Source organism: Zootermopsis nevadensis, unplaced genomic scaffold, assembly GCF_977971745.1.
Source record: "Zootermopsis nevadensis isolate Lab colony 2312 unplaced genomic scaffold, Znev_1.0 Znev_ptg000021l, whole genome shotgun sequence".
NCBI lineage: Eukaryota > Metazoa > Arthropoda > Insecta > Blattodea > Termopsidae > Zootermopsis > Zootermopsis nevadensis.
Window position 1 is genome coordinate 14,366,254 of NW_028259153.1, and position 19,401 is coordinate 14,385,654.

Genomic DNA, 19,401 nt, shown 5'->3' on the forward strand with positions numbered 1-19,401 from the left:
TTGAAACAAAATTGTTGACTGCTACTACAATAAGTTATCTTGAGATGGCAGTACTCACCCCATATACCCCTGCTGGTAGCCAAACTGCCCGTACGTGTACCCCTGCATACCCTGGAGAAATTGGCCCTGCATCTGGGCCGCAGCTGCCGTTGCCGCAGTGGTCGGGTAGCTCTGTGGGTACCAGTACCCCATCTGCTGCCCGTAGGCGTACGGGTATTGTGCTCCGGTCAGGGGCTATCACAGAGATTTAGAATGGCAGTGACGCCAAGCCAGAAAGCATACACTCCTTAATTCCAACATCATACCTGCTTTGCACGAGGTGCAAAAATTGGCAGACTGCGTCTGTTGGCATTGTGAATCCACGAAAATACTAAATGAATCTTCACGAGATTTATCGGGGATCCACTTGTCGCATGGATTCAGCATAATCCCTGAAATTCTTCAAAATCTGTTCCATTGAAGACTTGGCTATTTGTACCAGCCCCAGAGGTACGACTTAAGATAACATTTTAAGAATTTCCAAATCGCGGCTATGAAAGGTGTTGAAATCCACCTTATTTTACAATTTGCAAACTACTGTATATAAAAATGGAAGTACCAGGCATCTCTTCAATTTGTTGATCTTCATGACGTATTCTTGTGTTGCGATAATTATTCCTAAAAATATATCTGCAACTCTTATACTTTTCTCTTATTCTCGTAACAATAGCACGTCCTTTCTGATATCCGCCTACTTAACGAACGACTAAGCTAGTCAGTAACCAGTCAATCCACACATTAAGCACCTCATTTCTGCCTGTGTTCTCTTTCGTCCTTTACGTCTTCTGTGAAAAAAGCGCCTATGATAATTAATGTTTTATGAAGAGTCTGTGTCAGTCGGCAGCCTTAAGTAGGAAAAAGCACGGGACTTTGTGAATAAATTCTGAAAATATGCGATGCAGTAAAGAATATAATAATTTCTTTCCGCATTGGTTTGGTTTCTATAAAACAACGATATCACAAATAACACCCAACACTAGGAATTACACCAGTCCCATTTTACCACAAAAACAGAAACAGTTTTAATTGCTCAAGTGTGTTAATCTATTATTTTAATATTGTATGTTTTATTTAGAGCTGAAATAGGTTTGTGTGTGTGTGTGTGTTTAGTCCGGGGGAGGGGGGGATACGTGTCCGCATGTTGGGGAACGTAAAACCAGGTTGGTGGTTGTCCTTATCTATCGGGCATTCGTTCTGTATGCTGCTGTGATCACTATCCACTTTGAAGTATGAGCTCCATACATTAGTTCACGTGATGCCCAGGACACGCTAATTTGAATGCAAATATCGGCCCCAGTTAGACCGTCACCCTGTACCCACATCGGTGATATGCTGGTAGCGGAATCTCGTCATGAGGGTGGCACAAAGATACACTTGAACCCCAAAAAATATGGGGCTAATAATACCAGCAAGGCAGGAAGCCTATAGCGTAAGGAACCATAATGAGCTGTACGTAACGCCTACTGAATTGACCGACGCGATATAGCAGTTAACACTAATGTTTTGTCAAACACAACAATACTAATTTCGAAAATACAACTGTTAAAAGGTTTTAAATGAAGGAATAAAGGCCACTACATTTTTCAGCCTTATAAGACCATCATCAAGTGGTTATGAAAAATTTTGAGTACTGGATTGTTTTACATTAGATATACAGTCATATAAATAGAGAATTGGATCCAATTTTTACAGTTTATTTATTATAAAATCAATGTAATTGATTAAAATATGTTACGTTAAAATTATAAATAAGCTAATTCAAATACGTATGAGACCTAACAATAAATATTTTACGATATTTATTTTGTAGTTTCGCTTCATATTACGTAGAATATTGTGTTATTTACTTGAAGTAAAACACGTACAATATACATCTAGTGAATATCGCAATCAAACACGAAATACACATAAACTAGCAAAAAATATATATCGTAATAATTTTAACCCTTATATTTATAATAATAAATTTATAGTATGCATGCGCACTAAAGCATGAAGAGAAAAAGGCATCGTAATTTTATTTTTATAGAAATTCCTTAATAAAGGGCCTACGTATATTTTATCGGCTACTGTCATACAGTCATTCAGGTATAACAGCAAACACTTGGCGTTCCATTTCCTATCTGAATTCCTGGCCGCAGTCAACAGATTGAAAATTCAGTGAGCGGCTTCACAAGTAAGCCTGAATGCAAAATGCAAGGGCAATATCCTCTGGGGTCATTCCATTTAAAAGCAATATATGTAAATGACCGTAAATATTTTTAGTAGGAATTAATAAAACTCTCCCTCGCATATCAATGAGAAATACTTTCAGTCTGAAATTCAACCAATCATGCAAATTAATTTGCTTTCACAAAACTGAAAAGTGCAGCCACCATATGAACACATTTGGTGTTGCAAGATTTAATTCCCATTCAACGAGATTATTTTGCTTTAATGTTTCCATTATGGAAGAGAGAACCTTTCCCATGGAGGATACGTTCACGGTTATTCTTTTAGAATAGCATTTTATTTGTGTACAATTCAAAGAGTTACCAAAAGCGTGTGTGTGGCTCATAGAACACTAATAAAAATTATTTATTATAAGATGGCTATCCTCTGGTTTGTAGTGCCGTGTAGCCTTGTAGAAATTCACAGACGTTTCAGAGGTCCTTGCTGCCTCCATCATCAGGGCGATGAGTTATTCAAGGCCCTCTGAAACGTTGAAACTTCTACCAGACTAAACGGCGTTAAAACCCAGAAGACAGCCATCTTCGTATTAACCGCCGTGAGAAACTCACTATATCACATTTCACGGCCCCATAAAGGGACTTCCACCTTAGAATTTTGCATAATACCCGCCATTGTGTTCATATAAAGTTCGACGAAAATCAGTAAATTGGGTTGAAAGTTATAGCAGGACACACGCGGTCAAGGACACTTGGACATGTGACACGAAGTCCGTTCAGATATAATAAGGAAAGTGAGAAAGTGAGCTCAAAACGCATACCAGAATAATAAACGACATATTTAAAACATAAAGAGTAAAGGAACATATCAGAACACAAAACTCCAAATGATATGTGAACAGAATCATTTGCAAACGGTCTGATCAAACAAACCACTGTTGCTCTAAATACGATAAATTTTCATGTCAGTGTAGCTGAGATCTATAGTCACGCCAATCAATCCGAATCAACAAACGTTTCCATAGAAACTAAATCCAAACATTTTCCGTATCTGCGACAGATCAGTTAAACTGTCTCGCCAGGCAGCCAGCTTATAGGGGGAAAAGTAGGTTGAATTATGTTGATAGACTGATAGACGGCATGCAAAAGCTGGAGCTAAATTCTATATACTGTATATTCGTAAACTTTGTCTCTCTATTACATAAGCAACGTCAATTGCTTGTTGTGAGAATTACAGAACAAGTACTGGAAGAAAGTACCTGATGTGGGAAAAGAAATTGATAGGGTGACTTACAAAATACGTGATATCAATTATCTGTTCTTCACGTTATGCTCGGATTTCGTACTGAATTATAATGTAGTTCGTAATTCTTGTAAAAATCATGAAGTATCCTGAGGACGAGGACAACGATGATTCTCGAAACGTTGGTGTTTTCTCCATTAAACCACTTTACACGGCTGGTAGCCCGAGAAAAATTTGTTATACAAAAATAAAAACCTACCTATCAGTGCTGGAAATCAGTAAGCCATTTCACTGGCGACTTAATTTAACTTATTACTATTATTAATTAATTAACAGCTCATATTTAAGAGTAGTTGACTGTGACATTGACAATTATGTTACGACTGCGAAGTAAGAGAAAGCTATCAGTAAGCATACGAACAAGCCAGAAGTTTATTACGGAAAGATTTAATCTCAAGAAGTTAAACGATGTAAAAGTTAAACAGCGTCAACTTAAAATCTCAAATAGGTTTGCGGCTTTCGAAAACTTTGATGATAATACGAGCATAAACAGAGCCTGGGAAAGTATTAGAGACCAGGGCACACAGTTTGACCGTTTTACCAATGAGCTCGGCACCATGGACTTTTCACACGGCCGTGTTATAGGAGGTTTCCAATACACACGCCACGCCTGCATACAGACGGCAAAATTGTTCACAATTGTGCTCCTAGATGTCTCTCCATGTTAGGCTGGAGATCTGATTCGGGAACAACGCCAAGCTCTTTTAAAGCGTTCCCGTGATTAAAACGGGACAAACACGCACAAAAATCCAAAGAGTAAGAATGTTAGAACAAAACAATAAATCATTTCAAATCATTGGCCTTCTCGCTCAACAGACTTCCTTTGTTGGTTCATCTTCTACAGAATGTAGCATACAAGAAAGAATTTGATAACTCTTGTAATTGCTGATTAAAGTGTCCCTGCGGTTCAGGGCAAAGATCGTGGGTTTTAATCTCGCTCAAGGCATAAATGTATGTCATCGTCTTTCTGTGACGGGCCGACTCCTCGTCCAAGGGGTCCTACCAACTGTCTGAAAATGGTTCTACAACCTCATATAAGGAAGGAGTCGGCCAGGGTCTCCGAGACCTATAGAGCCAAGGAAAACACATGCTTTCTGTTATATCGTTGTGATGCGAAGTGTGTGATGCTAACGCCACATCTTTAAAGCGTGAAAATAAACAAGTTGTACAAAAACAAAGGAAAAACTGCTTTTAAAATTATTTAAATATATTAAAATCAAAAATCTAAGTTGGATTACTCATGAAACTGAAGAAGCTCCAAACTCATCGAGAGCTTCAGTCTGTATGGGACGGATAATGTCGCTGCTGTCAGTTTTGCCGTAAGTGGTACATTTCCATTTCCTTATGTAGGAGCAAATGCTCAAATTCAGAGAGGCCTGTTTTAAAACTTGGTTGCATACTGACACGACAAAGTTTTACAGGCTAATATTGTATTAAGTTACAGGGCAGCCCCCCCCCCCAAAGACAATACGTGTCTGAAGGGAACTAAACTCTACTTGTGCGTGAAACACGTAGAGGTACATCAAGGCCGACGTGAGAAATTTTAGTCAAAAACTGCGACAATTTACATGTCATTTATGTAAACATTCGAAAAGAGACACCAGTTCAATTGAGTGAAGTTTCTTGGAAAGTTACGTACATTCTAAAGAAATAGTAGGAGAGCAGTGGGGACATTCACCTGTTCACTCACCTGTCCGGCTGCCTGGGCGTTGTTCGGATCCCCGGATTCCTTCCCCCAGGAACACTTCACCGTCTGACCATTGATATCCGTGTTGTGGACAGCCACAATGGCGTGAGTAGCTGACTCCTTGGTCGAGAATCTGTAATCATCGATCCAGCAAACATCGCCATCAATTAAATGGTCTCTTTCCTCTACACCCGGGGGGGCTCTGAACACGACACCAACAGCTGATTGTTGACAATGGGGAGTTTCAGGGCAAAAAGGGGTCAGAATATGCACGAGAAACTTTGTATGGGTAGGATACTATGCGCTGTAGCTTTTAAAGCCTAGTGGTAACTATATGTCCCAGCTGCTTTAACAATCAATAATTTAGCATTTTAGTTATATTTCGTATGATTATCACTGAAATCAGGAATTATATCCCTAAACAGCCTTAGACGAATTTCGTAAAGAGAGGTGTTCTTTTGCGGTACGGACATAATTAAACAATATTTAGGTGACCTTCACCTTTAAAGGGTTAAGCAAAAAAGGGGGGGTTTATTTTATTACGTTTCTGTGTAAAAATAATAAAAAAACCGTGAAAGAAGTCCTGGAAAGAATATTAAATCTAATTTTTATGTAGGATTTGAGGTTTTCATAGCGGTCAGTATGAAGATTTCTGTCTTCTGGGTTGTTGCGCTGTGTACCCTGATGACGGAGGCAGTATGACCTCTGAAACGTTGGTGGACATCTACCATACTATACGGCGTAACAACCCAGAAGACAGAAATCTTCAAATCTAATTTTGTTCAGTAATTTCGAATAATGTTTAAAGGTTTCATCCACACCAACCAATAAGTAAAATATACGTAAATACTATAAAATTCCACAAAATTATTCCTCTAAACTGTCAATAGATGGAATGAGGGTATTCTTTACAGCAGTATTAAACGTGAATGCTGTTTCTAGTCGAGATATTTCGTCGTAACTCAGAACTGTTTAATTATGGGACAAAACACAACGTGTACAAGGAAGTTAACGTCACTGGGTAAAATGTGAATAAATAAAGCATCGGCTTGATCAGTGGCGTTAAATACATTTTAAAAACATTTCAATAAATAAAGCAAAGATCATTTTCTTATTTAAAGTACTCCCTCATGCTGGAAGAAGAAAGTTGGCTGAAGGGGCAGGGTTAAACATGAAGCCTGACAAGCACTGGTGGACTGATGACGGCTAGAGAAAGGTAAATGTTGAATAAAAACCTTCATCCTACTTAATATCTACTTCAGATAATGCTGATATTCAATATGACAAATCTTTGCCGTTGATTTATAATTTGAAAAAGCCAGGTTCGAACTCAACTTATGAATATTTGTAAACTCTCAGTGTTTTATCATCAAATTGTTTCTTCCGACACATAGATAAGTAAAGAGTTCTGAAAACCCTCTATTTAATATACAGCCTAACGAGATTAAAATTGGCAAACTTTCATTTAAGAACTGAATTTAGAAACAAAAATTGGTATCGCAATATCTATTTCCCAAGTTTATTAAAAACCGTGTGATTTACGTGACTTTTCAGCACTTGCATTAGAAACAATGCCACCAATATTAAAACAAACATACCGAAAGATCTGCTCCAGTAAAGAGAAATATCTCGAAGAACTGTGTCCTCTGAGTTCATATGCGCGTAACTAAAGGAGAATATACTTTCAGAAAGGAAACAATCAAACTTCCCTTGATAAATAAATGAAACTTGAATTTATTTTTCTATTTTCTGTCATGCAAAACATCCAGGCTTGACCCAGTTCATACCAATTTCATGAGCTTCGGCATTTGATTTCAGTTTCCGCCACGAGATGGAAGCTATATACGGCACCGTTATTGATTTTTGTCCATAGATGGCTGTAGAGTCGCTATCTCGGCAATGAAAATATTATGTTCTTGAGAATAAACATTGAAGAGACTTCATTAAATGTCGTACCTTTTTTATAAATAGAAAATGAATATTTAAATATTATTTAGATAAAGTTTTACACCTCAAAGCGTAAACGCAGAAAACTACACCAAAAATATAAAGTGCTTTCTCTACATAAATAATGTATTGGACATACCGAAAGAAAGTTTTAAAACAATTCCAGAACTTCACAAAACATTTGCAGCAGAGAAACTTATTTCATTGTAATGATTCATAATAAAAGATTTCAACTTCATGTAAAGAATTTATCTCAAATTAATTATCGACTGCACGCATGCAGTAAGATATTCCTTTAAAACTGATACTTGCCCATCTATTCAATAAACTACAAATATGCTGCTTTAAAGAAAACACAAGGTTTTTAAAAGTCAAATTCTCACGCACTGTCTATAAGATTTATTTTATTATTACGCTTTATCTAAGTCTTCCAAGAGGTCTCATCTTCGAATCTGGATTGTTGGATTTTTTGACCTCGTACATCATCAGATGTTATAAAATTACACAACGTTTCGAGGACTGGATCTGCCCTCGTGTTCAGGAGTGGTGAGGAGGAAGGCCACTTTCTCTGTGGGGTCTGTTGGAAAGAGTCAATCTCATTCACTGGGATTCATCACACCTGAAACGAGGACAGATCCAGTCCTCGAAACGTTGTGTAATTTTATAACATCTGATGATGTACGAGGTCCAAAAACCCAACAACCCCTATTGTATTACACCATCGTCAGAACCCTTCAAAACAGACTCTTACTTTGAAGTTCTTCCAACTAAAACCTATGTTTGTATGCAACATAATGCCTGTGCTGTGCGTGTGAGGGTATTTGGACACCTTAATTTACGTCTATTCACTGTACAAATTAGTGCCGATTATTAGCTGTGCCAACAAGCAACCGACTCGGCTTCCATAAAATCTGATATTGTAAGCCTACACTCTGTAATTCGGCTCATCCTAATTTACCTTAAAACCAAATCACACTTAGCAAGCTTTTTAAAACGGTCATCATCATAAATATTGACCTGTTTGAGAAAATTACTTGAATCCCAAACTCCTTAAACATACGAAAGGAATACTAAATCATTCCTGAAGACCGCTATTTTCATACACGTGGTCATGATAACCTAAAATCCCACCTAACTCATTTCTGTATGCAGTGTAATAGCCCCGCAATCCAAATAGTTTAAAACTACCAAACGTGATGGAACCGTGATGATTTGCCCTGGCCGCGTCTGTATATCCTCATTGACGATAGTCGTTGAGTGAGATTTCACATTCTCACGGCTTAAAGTATGAAGATGGCTGTCTTCTGGGTTGTTGCGCCGTATAGTCTGGTAGTTTATCAACCTTTCATTAGACTCTGCTGTCTCCATCATCAAGGCGAATCACCTTTAAGATGGAGGCAGTAAGCACCTATGAAACGTCTGTGATATTCTAGCATACTGCACGACACAACAACCTAAAAGACGGCAATCTTGATGCACGTCGCTGCATTCAAGAAGACTTTCTCATTCATCATTAACAACAAAATCATCCATTCGAAATAATAAACCAAGGCGATTGATGAAGCATTGTTATATAAAGTAACCAACAAAATATTATGAATATAATTTATAATTACACATTACTCCAGATCGACGCTATATAGTCTGAGTTACTGCACAAACGTCATTAAATAAACTATAAATAAATAAATAGTATTCCAGATTGGAGTATTCATAGGGCACATTATGGAACACGGAGGATATCTAGTGTCAGATGCACCTGTGAATATTTTAAATCCAATGTCAGAAAATGCGCAGGAAAGTCGGTACAGGCATCAAGTTGCCAAATCCGTACAATTCATGATGAATAATGAGGAACAGTTAGAAGGGTTACGCTTTTTACGAGAGATATCTCGTGCATAGCATGGAGAGAGTTGAAACTACGGCTTCAAAGAACCAGTAGTGAACAGACGAGGCTAAATACGTTTGGAAACGTATCGAGGGCCGAATGAAATTACATTTTGTGAACGAGTCATTCGTTCTAGTGATTTATCCAGGGAGAATACTTGTATGTGGTATTTGGAGTGGGGAGGGAGAATGCATTGTATTGTAGTCTCTATTGTTATTGATATAACCGTTTGTATTATATGTATGTAGCTTTTAAAAATCACATTAAAATCCTTGTGTAATTAGTTCAATTGTGTTGTAAAGCTATACATTGTAAATTGACACCAATCCGACTTCATTACAAGGTCTGGTTTGTACGCCTGTCAATCTATGTACCAGCATCTGACAGAACAAAAAAAAATGATTGCCCGAACGAACACGGACGCTCACCACGATTCAAACCAGTCGAAATGAATAAAACAGAGAATTACTTGTTTTATCCGGAATTTAAAAAAAATAAGTGCGAAAACAAAGGTTCGCTGGCTATAAATAGACATACAAGCGTGTTGTAAACACAATACAAAGTGTGTTGAGTGCTGTGTGTGGGTATACATGCTAGCTGAAATGCAGGCCTGGTGTCTTGATAGCCAGCGGAACTATGGCACTCGTTGTGTATTCCCGAACACAAACTAAACCTCTATAAAATTATATTACAACATTAGTCCTTATATGCATTTTGGAAAGAGCATAAATGAATGCATAACAGCAAGATCGTGTTCGACCGCCCGATAGTTCTGAACTAATTTAAGTAAAATTTGATAACTGGGAAACTGAACGTGACAATAATTTTATTGAAGCAGATAATAAGCGAGTCAGCAGAATTTATAAACGAAAATTCAGTTTTGTACCACGAAGACTACAACGGGTCTCCATTACAAATAGAAATTATTCGTTAAAGATATTTTAGTAAAAAGAATTAAACAAAAATAAAACGTCTTATGTAAAGAGATCGTTAAAATTTCACGAAGTAAAAGAACATTTAAATGACTCCACAAATTTTCACAACATTCCACAATATCATACTTAGAACATGGTTAAAAGTGTCGCGGTCCACTGGCGTTTTGTCTCGTCATAATGAGCCGTACGAGATGAGAGGGAAATTTCTTACTGCTAATACGAGAGAGAGAGAGCGAGAGATAGACGTACTCAGACCCAAGGGGTCAGCGTCGTAACCATAAAAACCTTGGTACGGCTCTTATTAAGAATGCCTGTAACAGCCTTTCTGCCGTGCAAAGGTATTCCTAGCCTAGCATGTGACGTAGCAAGTACCAGCTCGGACAAAACAATGTAGTTCCAAACGTTCAAGAGTGCAGTCGCAGCACGCAGTGGTCGAAGACAGAATCATTGTGGCCTGTCCCACTGATTTGATAGAAAGGATCATTAAATCATGCGTCTAATATGGTGTTTACAACTAACCTTACGAAGGCGTAACCCTTGTCCTTGAAGACTCTGATCTCCTGGATGTTGCCGAAGGGTGAGAAGGTTTTCTGCATGAGCTCCTCTGTGAGGCCGTTGGTGAGACCACCGCAGTACACCGTGCAGTTGGTGGGGCTTGACTGGTTGTACACCTCGTCGAACGTCAGCGGCTTCGTGTTCACTGCACACACAACAAAGCCGCGGCGTGTTACTTCGGTATCGTCGGCGAATAAAATTACGATTTCGGTTTAAGACGAGGTGGTAATTTCAATCTCCGCAATGTTAACTTTGTCAAATTATTCATTTTCTAAACAACTGAAAACTCTGTAGTTTTGATATTCGGTACACATGTAGTTGTGGGCTTTTTCTATCTCCCGATTTCTTTTTCTACCAATATACGTGTAAGTAAATTTCTTACTTTGTTTTCCAAAATACTAATTAAAACATTCCATGACAGCAGATTTTATAGTTGTTTAGAAAAAAATACAACTTGATATAACAAAATTATCATTGCGGATTTCGGGCTTACTACCTTCCTTAAACCTTTTTGGGATATGTACCACATCTTCACTTACGTCAGTGTAGTTCAAAATTTTAACGTAGCCAACAACAGGCAACATGACGGATAACGACGACATAAAATTCATGAAGTGTGGCACATAGCCATGTTATCTTTTCAAACAATTTAATTTAGTAGTGAAACGTATTTTAAAATATCTTAGACAGTATTCTTTTTTGCATAAAAATATCCTGTCTCTAAAGATATTAACAATTTATCCAACAATATAAACATTGCACATGAATAAATGCCTCTAATTGTTTATCATCGCAGAGTTCAACCTCGTTATGGAAGTTCATTACCTTAATTAAAAATAAAATTAAGAAATGACTGTACATTGCACATACAACAAAGGCTTTTAAAGTGTCGCTGCAGTGTTAAGAGCGGTATTTCTAGTCTGGTTATCACTAAAATTGTAAACACATTCTTTACGAATTGTGTCTTCTAGTATTAAAGAGATTAAAGATGCAAACGTACAGTGAGTAAGGAGGACTGAAGAAACTGGGAGGAAAGAAAAGTTTGTGGTAAATATAAAAGCACAGTCCCAACAGTCTTTTACAGAAACAACAAAGACCATAATATTTCGAGTGAGAATAAATGATAAGCTCGTGGAAAGTGAGCGGATTCTTGTTCAATAAGGAGAAAAAAACAACTGTAAAATGTCACAGTGGTATGGCGAGTGAAGTGTGAAATCTTGTGTCCAGGACATTCAAATTAAAACGCATTCACTTCTATTTCACGCCCCTTATTGGTGATAATCGATTGTCCCGCGAGACTCGAGGTTCTTTTGTCGGTGAACATGCAAGAACCTACAACGCCATACTGCGCGATACGTCATAACCCGGATTTCCGGCTACTTTACACTTTATTGAACCTATAGATGATGTTAAATATTGTTATAAGATGGTGTTTGGCGGGCAAACATTTGGGAAAGGGGAAGTTTTGGTCAATGGTAAAAGGCTGAAGAGGCGGTAACTCAGATTTATTGTATGCATATTTAATCGTCCTGAGAAATTTATGCGATGAGAACAAATTACGAAAGTATTCGCTGTATAATGATCTCCATTTCTCTGTTGCGAGATTAAAGGAATGTTTCAAATGCTAAGCTAAGTACCTTGTTGCTGCCTGGTTTTCTTCTCTTTTCAAAGGTTTATGGAAAAAAATGCGTATTACGAAAGAAGGTAAATGGCTTTGGTTATACGCGAAATAACTTGGCACGTACAAAGTTAGATACACCAAACTTTCTTTCCTTCAGTTTTTATTTTAGCTTCTTGCTTTGGTTCTTTTATAACAGAAACTCAGAAGTTTTCCGTGTAATTTACGTTTCATGATGAGAGTTCAAAGAACACAGAGTGAAGTGTGTGTCTGTGTGTGGGAGAAGGGGGTATGGCATAAACTGTAAGACGTCTCTCAGATACCGCAGACTATGGGAAATGAGGATCCGATAACAAACGGATCTTAATCCATTCGTTTTAAAAAATGAGGGTTTTTTTTCAGTCGGTGGAGTTCAGTAAAGTTGCTGGCTACTGGATTACAAGGGTTCGATACCAGACAGGGTAAGTTATTCCTTTATATTCCACAATGTCAATACGGTATCATCAATTTCGAGCTGCCATAAAATTACCACAGGTTACCATAATTACTCCTTCACACATCTCTTATACATGTTACAAAAAGTTCGCAATACGATCATTAATAGTGTGTTTGAAGGCCTATGTTACCGTTGACACCAATTTAATGGCGAGAAGAGCCTGAGGATAATCACCAGAAATGTAGTGATAATAAATTGTACACTAATCAAAATTAAAAATATTTTTTCCGTTCAGTAAACATAAACAGCGTACAATTAATATACATATGATGTATTTTAATAGTTTATAAAAACATAACCTGATTTCATTTCATTTATTAAAATAGTACAAATTTATGTGTTGTGTTCTTATGTAGTCGATATTCGATTAAACAATCTAAATAAAACCCACAAGTACAATAAGCGGGAAAATATAGAGTTATTAAAAGTTGAGACTGGTAAAACATACAGGTTGGTTACCACTGCAACGCAGAATTAAAGTTACTTTTGTTTAAAGGAGAAACGGGCATAAAACAAGATAACAATACCAAAGAAATTCTCAATAAACTACGTGTGATGAGGACTGTGAAAGTGCAGTAAGAGCATTTACACCTCAGTAATATATTGAGAAAGTGTCAAGGTTCTCCGACACCCAAATCCAGTTAAAATTTCCACAACTGTCAGGAGTTGCTTGCACGATGTTACATTTTTACAGATGCCGGCTGTTCGGGCGGCAAACGTTGCTTACGCGAATTTATCACGCGTCAGAAGAGGATGTAACAAGGTGTTAGTGCTGATGCAGCCAAGGGCAAATTCATCTACTTAGGCTGATGACAAAAAATGCATATGTTAAGCTAAGAACAAGGATAGTCAGTGACAAAGAGTACAAACGTAAGTTTAAAAAAAAAATATATCACTTCTATGTTGGAATGATAATTCGTCTAACATCTACTCCGACTATAGGTTATTCTGAATATATTGCAATGATCCAACACATTTCGAAACGTTATCTAGTCGACACAAAGTATCTACTCGGCATTCTGCACAACCTGGAATTGGAGCGAACTTTAATGCAAGGGAATACGAAGAGTGTTCCTGTTTACAGTATCTCTTACTAAAACCCACAGCCAGATACAAAATAAGATGGCTGTCTTCTGGGTTGTTGCGCCGTGCATTCTGCTTCCATCATCAGGACGAAGGCCCTGATGATTGAGGCAGCAAGAGCCTCTGAATCGTCGGTGAACTTTTACCAGTCGATAGTTTATTTAGCCAGTCAGTCTAAAACACTAATAATACTACGAGAAATGTTGTATTGTGGACTCAGCTTGTTATTCACTCTATCACTTGCGAAGTTACCAACTTACTTATTTAGTATGAACAAAAAGGAAGCGCCTGATATGTTACTGAGTTGCTTAGGCACGAACTACCAACTATACGAGAAAACAATTTTAGGTTATGTAAGATTTGAGGTTTTCACAACGGTGAGTATGAAGATTTCTGTCTTCTGAGTTGTTGCGCTGTGTAGTCTGGTCGATTTTTAACAACGTTTCAGAGGTCATACTGCCTCCGTCATCGACCAGACTACACAGCGCAACAACCCAGAAGACAGAAATCTTTAATTTTAGGTTAGTTAATGTGCTATTCAGTTGGTAAAATACAGGCCTGCCTACATCTAAGCGAAGAAGACTGTTTGCGAGCAGGAAATTGTCTTGAACTGCAGGCAGAGATCACATTACGTAACGTGAACGCAAAATTTTCTGCTGATAAAAAATATACGTTATCAGCCTGCAAATCCAGTTCCACTGGTGAGTGGTTCGGTTATCTTTCTGGAGTTTAGTTCGATTACTTAGGGATGATGGCGAGGCGGTTAGTGCGAATGGTTTCTGGGGCGGGGGGGGGGGGGGTGTCGGTGGGGGTGAGGACATCTCTGCAGCTCGTTAGGCACCTGATTACGTCTTACTCCACTCCAGTTAACCTTTTCCTCTTCTGCCACACGAGTCTAGTAATTCCATCGGGGCGAGAAGAGCGGAACAGGTTTTAAAGCACTGGAAAGGAGCTTCGGCAGTGGAACTCGGAAGTAAGAGTGACACAGAAACAGACTTTACTCGTTTTATATTTTTTATTTTTTCTTCAAGCAGAAAATACTTCCCATGAAACTTTGCACTCGACATTTCGTAATACTTTTTAATCAGCCAATTATAAAGTAAGATTTCAGGTTCTCACGGTGGGCATGTACAAACATGGCTGTCATCTTGGATATAGCACCATATACCCTCGTATAAACTGACAGAGGTGTAAGTGATCAGTACTCACCGCCCTGATGATGCATACAATTAGCGCCTATGAAACGTCGGTCAACTTATGTGAGATTTCAAGCTTCAATATCCCAGATGACAGCCATCTTTAGCCTATCAATAAGTTGAATTTATGTTTTGGGCGGGCAAATTATTAGGTTTAAATTGCTGTTTCAACTGTTGATAGTAATGATAACATCAAGAGATATTATTTGGAAAATATTTGTTGCTATTGAGACCAGAATGTTTTATCAGTACGTCCAGTACCTAAATACTTGAGGAGTAACATAGAACCTATTCAAAACTATAATTTCACCTGTTCGTTATCTCTATGGGGCTTGCAGATGTGTAAAATGCTTGCAAATAAAATGACAAAGAAAAAAATAGAGAAAAATACATAAGGAAAAAATTCATGGTTCGCACACTTCATCAATATTATTACCGTAATTAAATCAAGAAAGATAAGTTAGGAGAGACATGTAGCATGCATGACAGAGATGAAGAAATGCTTAGAAAATTTCAATCGGAAACAAGAAAAGAAGAGTAATTCGTAGGTCGAAGGTGGGATTAAATGAATCGTAGGCACACTGGGCCTAAGACTGTGGTCTGGATTCGATTAAGTAAGGACAGGGTCAACTGACGGAATTTTACGACCACAGTAACAAAACTTTGTGTTCCATAAAAACAGAGGATTTCTTAACCAGCTGAGTAAGTACGAACTTTTGAAGAATTTCTTGTGACATGGAGTAAGCCAGTTTAAGCAGAAAACGTACAGGCTGGTCCACAATGCACCTACCAATTTGAAACTCTATTATCTCTGCAACGAGTGATTACATTTGAAGAAACTCTGATGACACATTTTGGTACTCAAGCCATTTGCTCATCGTTGGTTTTCGTTCGATTGTGTACAGTCCCGGGCAGCGGATATTCATAATCGACGAGTACATTCGATCACCTGAAAGCCCAGAAAAGGTCCTAATAGCGTTCCAGGTAACGTTTGGCGTCACAGTTGGACCGGGCAAGGACATAATTTCAAACATCATCGAGATATTTCGTGAGACACGATCAGTTTGGACGATTTTTCTCACAATGACAAGCCTTGAACAGCAAGAACTAAAACCAATATTATAAATGGCTTGGGGTGCTGAACTAATGGGATTTGAATAAGAGTGTAACTATTTCAAAGATCACATACGATAGCAAGCAAATAACTACACAGAGATGAGAAATGATTACCTTAATAATACAATAATAAATTGTTACTGCTGAACTAGAATGTTCGATCCCTGTGTTTCGTTCTGGTATCTGTAACGCAAGAACCGCGAGAAATTGGGATGTGAAAGTTTGGAGTAGATATCATCCAACTGTCTTGCTTTCGGGGAGTAGCTACCTCGTTTGATGCTGGGACGAGTCACGGACCACAAGTCCTCCCTTCAGCTGAATGCTGGAAGAATATAAGTGACTCGTTATACGCTCTTTCGCTGTACGCGTTTTTGTACATCCATGCTTTGATTTCAATATGATGAGAAACATCAATTCCTATTCGCAAACATGACCGAGATACGAACCCAAGATCTCCCACGTACGGAACAGGAGTCCTAACGATTCGGCAAACAACTTTCTGTCCGTATTAATGCTACTGTGTAGGAGTAACAAAATAAATTATTTATTACTTTTATACAACAGTCAGAATGGGGATGGTTAATATAAATATGGCAGACGGAACATTAACAAGAGGATCTTAGAACGATGTAGCCAGAATTTTAAAATATGCTCTTGAGACTCTGTAAATTCAGGAAATTGGACACGCGAGTACAAACGCACAAATTAACAAAATTTATACTCCAAAACCTTGTAGAAATATTTGAATATAAAAGTATGTAACAGGTCGAATTCCTGCTACAACATTCCACGGAAAATAAAATTCAAGAGCTATATGCGGCTGATGTGGTCTATTTATGAACTTTATTTAATGTTTACTTTCCCTCTACCCCCCCACCCCCAACCCACTTCAAGTGTCCACCCAATATTTCGAACAGTTCCACAGTTTAATTGTCATCATTGGATTAGTTAATTTGTATACTTGAGACTTCGGTCTTTCAAAACACAGTATCCTAGATTCAGCGTCAATTTCCAGCCGTTCTTGCTACTACAAAAAAGCCAAGCATATTTGACGTTTTCCTGAAATTATAAAATCCCCCCTGACAATTGCAGGACCGTAACACTGTGTTAGTTTAATTTGAGAGAAGTTTCTGAGAGCTTCATTGCGGTGCGCGCGCAAGCGACTTAATGGAATGTGTCAATATTGTCCTGGCCGACCAGACCATCCGAACGAACGAGTTGCCGGCCCTGTCGCTCTGCTTCAACACACAAGGAACAGTCACAATGAGGCGCATTCACGCACCAGACGTAGCTGGCCTATTAACAAAAATAACAAGGCATATTTTTCCGTCTTCTACTGCATGGCAAACGGGATGGTGACTTCCCTTCCCCCCCTTATTGTGGAAAGATCCTCTACCCCTTGTGGTCAGCGTTAGTACATTTTTCACCTATGCGCAGATTTTATCTGTCGAATTCTTAAAAATGTCAAATCGCTACTTTCAAACACGTATTACCCTGCATGATTTGAGGTTTTCACAGCGATGAATTTGTATGAAGATTTCTGTCTTCTGGGTTGTTGCGCTGTGTAGCGATTCATCGCCCTGATGACGGAGGCAGTATGACCTCTGAAACGTTGGTTAACATCTACCAGACTACACAGCGCAACTACCCAGAAGACAGAAATCTTCATACTAATTCATCGCCCTGGTGACGGAGGCAGTATGACCTCTGAAACGTTGGTAAACATCAACCAGACTACACAGCGCAAAAACCCAGAAGACAGAAATCTTCATACTAATTCATCGCCCTGATGACGGAGGCAGTATGACCTCTGAAACGTTGGTAAACATTGACCAGACTACACGGCGCAACAACCCAGAAGACAGGAATCTTCATACTAATTCATCGCCCTGATGACGGAGGCAGTATGACCTCTGAAACGTTGGTAAACACCGACCAGACTACACAGCGCAACAACCCAGAAGACAGAAATCTACGTATTATCCTATATGGGACCATGATAGCTGCGTCAAGTATCAGAAAGAATATTCATCATGGTACAAAACAGAATGTTCGCTTTAAAACGCAGCTCAGCTACACATGAAACGGATCACGCACAAAACGACTAAACCACGGCAATCAAATAAACTTCTTTGAGCAGTATTCCATTGCTGCAGCTGATGCACTGCTTGAAATCGATACAACATAATTCCAGTCGTTTCGTCGCTCGATGAGCGACTATCACAGACACTTGTCCCATCCCGACATTTTGAGATTTCCGTACTTCTTTGTGACCATACGTATTGTTAAACAGCAGCAAACGATATCGATGATGTGAAGAAATGTTCGAGAATGAACACACGTTCCACTCGTGAATACACGATGTTGGTACCTGCAGAGCGTTTGCGCAACTGGTCTAAGCAGCGGCCTAGTAACAAAGGTGACCTTGACTCAAGTATCTACACGGTGGTTGACCTGTTTCTGATTTAATTCTTATACACTAGCAAGTGGTTGTTGATGGATTGTATTTTAAATGGTACACTGTATAACCAGGTCTTTTGATATGATTTCAGTTTCTCAAAGCGGCGAGTCTGAAGATGTCAGTCTCGTGTATTATAATGAATGAATGAATAAATAAATCAATCCCTGAAAGAAAATTTTAGAGGGTGTTCATATCGCAGTGCAACTACGAGACTCGCGAATGTGAAGTGGCCTTGAGGAATGATGCGGACTTGAGATTCCCTGGACCGACCTCATTACGCTAATTGTTCCTCCAACATGGCGGCGACGACCGGACAATGAACGCCTGTCACACGTTCAGTTTACACTGCAGTATCTGACGTAAGAACAGGACGCAGGTTTCGGGGAACCTCTAGCTTTTGTAAGACGATTTATCAATACGGTAACCAGGCACGTAGTTTACATTCTGCAACACTTCGTACTAATACGAGCGCGCAATTTTGACGGTTGTTTTGGAATGGGTATAAAATGTGGTCTTTATTTTGGAGACAACAAAAATTATATGTGCCTGAAACAATCAACTGACAAAAATATCTTGACCTAAGACGCAGGTCCACATTTTAGGGCAACACATAATAAACACCTTCGTGATTACACGCAGTTCACAAAGAAAATATTATGATCGATCGGGCATGTAGGAAAAAATGAACGCATTCTTAACTTCCGCATTATAAGACGAGCCACCAAATTCAGGTTAAAGCAGTTTCATACCAGAGGGAAAAGTTTTGGTACCCATTGGGTTCGAGGCTTCGCTGGCCACAGAGAAGACCTACATGAGGTGTGAAACATGACAATTTCAACATACACACGAACACAAGGCAGTGGATGCAGACGGAATAAAGGTAGATGGACTAAGGACACTGACCAATAC

At 38.6% G+C, this 19,401-nt stretch overlaps 1 protein-coding gene across 11 annotated transcripts in view; it reads right to left on the reverse strand.

Annotated features, from left to right (window-relative positions):
• The window catches only part of LOC110830226 (nucleolysin TIAR), a 907,764-nt gene that overhangs the window by 15,431 nt on the left and 872,932 nt on the right, over nucleotides 1–19,401 (reverse strand). For 10 of the 11 annotated variants that reach the window (XM_087352401.1, XM_087352399.1, XM_087352398.1 and 7 more), the window contains 3 exons: nucleotides 10,487–10,667; nucleotides 5,189–5,330; nucleotides 59–234 (listed from right to left, as the gene is read on the reverse strand). In XM_087352401.1, coding sequence (XP_087208527.1) covers nucleotides 59–234; nucleotides 5,189–5,330; nucleotides 10,487–10,667 — 499 coding nt within the window. The remainder of the gene's footprint in view (nucleotides 1–58; nucleotides 235–5,188; nucleotides 5,331–10,486; nucleotides 10,668–19,401) is intronic. The other variant, XM_087352407.1, reaches the window with a different exon arrangement.